Here is a 2,171-nt window from a genome sequence, read left to right as displayed (position 1 = left end):
TTAATCCATCGAATTGGATTGGGTTAAGTTGAATTGTGTTTTAATTGTTAATCTGAGCCCCAACTTAACCTGACCTTAAATTTAATTTTCCAACTCAAGCCAATTGAACTTAAAAACCAACCCAAACTCATCGATATTGGTTTAGTTGGTCAGTTTGAGAGATTTAAATTGATTTTTGTCGTCCATTGTATTTTTAATTAAGGAAAACAAATTATTATGCAAGAATGTAATTAAATATTTGATATACTCATTTTAAGTACATTAACAATACTTTCGAACGAAATTATAACTATGGACATGATTTTCTGATCAATGAACTAAGCTTAAACCAAACTACTTATAAATTTTATAATAAATAATTTCTTTTATTGGTAAAGTAATTTGATTACTTCGAAACAACTCGACACTTAAAATAAGTAACTTTTTTTACTCATTTAGCTTATTCAAACATGCCATTGATTTGCAACATTTCAATTACATATATATTTTAACATATCAATCATTATTGATGTTTAAACTTGCTGCTTAGCCAACAAGCTACAAAAGGTTGTGAAATCTATACTCTTCCAACTGGGGATGGAGGTGGAAATGAGGCATATTTTGCAGAAACCTCTTTCTTGGAAATTTTTGCCACATTGTTTTCTGATAATGTAGTTTCTTCAGAAGTCTGGCATCCAACCAAGTTTTTTGGTTCTGCGAAGATGGCCGGTTTCATACTGTTAAAAATGGCTATTCCAATGGAGAACGCCTGTAGAAGTTTGAGTGATGAATTAAACTCGACTGAGAAGATTCCATCCTTGAACCGTGACAAGCTGAAGACGGGCTTATTCTCTGAAATTTCGTCCTATGAAAAGCAGAGACGAAAGTTAAGAATCCTGTTAAAAACACTGTAGGCGCTAAAATGAACAATAATTAGACTGCACAAAATAAATACCTGAGAAAAAAGCTCGAATCTTCTGTCAGTTGATCTGCATTTCTCACTCGAATGGTTGTGATTAGCAAGAACTTGTATTTTACATCCCATGTCCCAACCTCCACAGTCACATGATCCCCCAGATTTCCATCGTTTGATAAGTGGTGAAGGTTCTCCTTTACCAGGCAGTCCATGATCACCACCAGGAAGTACTACTGTCGTACTTAAAAGGTCTTTGTTCAGAACCAAATTCAGATTTCCTTCGTCATCTTTAGAGTTACCACTCGGCTGGACATCTCGATTTATCTGTCCGTCAATGTGTTCCGGAAATTTCACAATAATAGCTGCAAGTTCATTACTAGGCAACATGTCCGATGTTTGATGATCAGCGTCTCTAGTACCCACGGAATACAAAACAAACTCCCTAGTGCTAGATTTAATAACAGACCTTTTACTGGACGATTCTGAGGAGAAAACATCGGAAACCCTCATTTTTGCAACAACATGAGGAATATATCCTTGATTTCTGTCTTTATCTACTTGATTAATCGAATGTCCATTCTTTTTCTTCATTTCCTGGTAAGAGAAAAACGTGTAAATCCATCTGTTCACATTTTTTCTTGAGCTTAATTTTTTCACAGTCGCTGCTAAAATGTCTCTTTTATTGTCAACTGCAAATGTGAACACAGGAAGGCCATTCTTTAAAGCCACTTGTAGGAGAGCTTGAAATGTTGATGATCCATTCTTCTGATTATGTGGGTTATCAATATCTATCGTTTTGCAACCCTTTAAATCTAATTTTACATTTCTGAAATAAGAAGCTTGAGATTCTCCACGTCCGGAGGATGATTTGAAAGCCCTATTAGTTGTGGACAAATCTCTCTCCAATGAGTTATCAGTGTGGTTGGAGTTGCCTGACTTTGGTTTCAAAAATGTATCTAGTAATCTTCTCAAAGGACTGGATCTGGCTCTGCTAGTATCATTTGATTTATCACAAATAGAAGTTACCTCTGAACCGGACTTAACTGTAGAATCTTTGGTGCCTGAATGTTGAATTGCTGAAGTCCCTTTTGGACTCCAACTCAACTTGCCCATTTCAAAGCTAAATCGACGAGTTGGTGAAGGATTCCTAACCTTACCAACAGCAGAAATGCCCCTTTTTGGGTTTATTTCCTGATCAAAAGATTTATTTCTAGTTACATTTATTAACGTTGGGCCCAAATTATCCTCTTCCAGCTTCTTGCCTCTGGAGGGACTA

At 35.9% G+C, this 2,171-nt stretch overlaps 1 protein-coding gene across 1 annotated transcript; it reads right to left on the bottom strand.

Annotated features, from left to right (window-relative positions):
* Nucleotides 1-407: 407 nt before the first annotated feature.
* Nucleotides 408-2,165, bottom strand: LOC111369678. The gene is made up of 2 exons (XM_022991281.1): nt 935-2,165; nt 408-844 (listed from the first exon to the last, which is right to left on the bottom strand). The coding sequence occupies exons 1-2, from the start codon at nt 2,006-2,008 to the stop codon at nt 557-559; spliced, it is 1,362 nt and encodes a 453-aa protein (XP_022847049.1). The 5' UTR covers nt 2,009-2,165; the 3' UTR covers nt 408-556.
* Nucleotides 2,166-2,171: the final 6 nt, after the last annotated feature.

This window comes from Olea europaea, chromosome 20 (assembly GCF_002742605.1).
Source record: "Olea europaea var. sylvestris chromosome 20, O_europaea_v1, whole genome shotgun sequence".
Taxonomy (NCBI): domain Eukaryota; kingdom Viridiplantae; phylum Streptophyta; class Magnoliopsida; order Lamiales; family Oleaceae; genus Olea; species Olea europaea.
The sequence above is the reverse complement of the archived record's forward strand: the minus strand, read 5'-3'. Positions and strand labels throughout refer to the sequence as shown.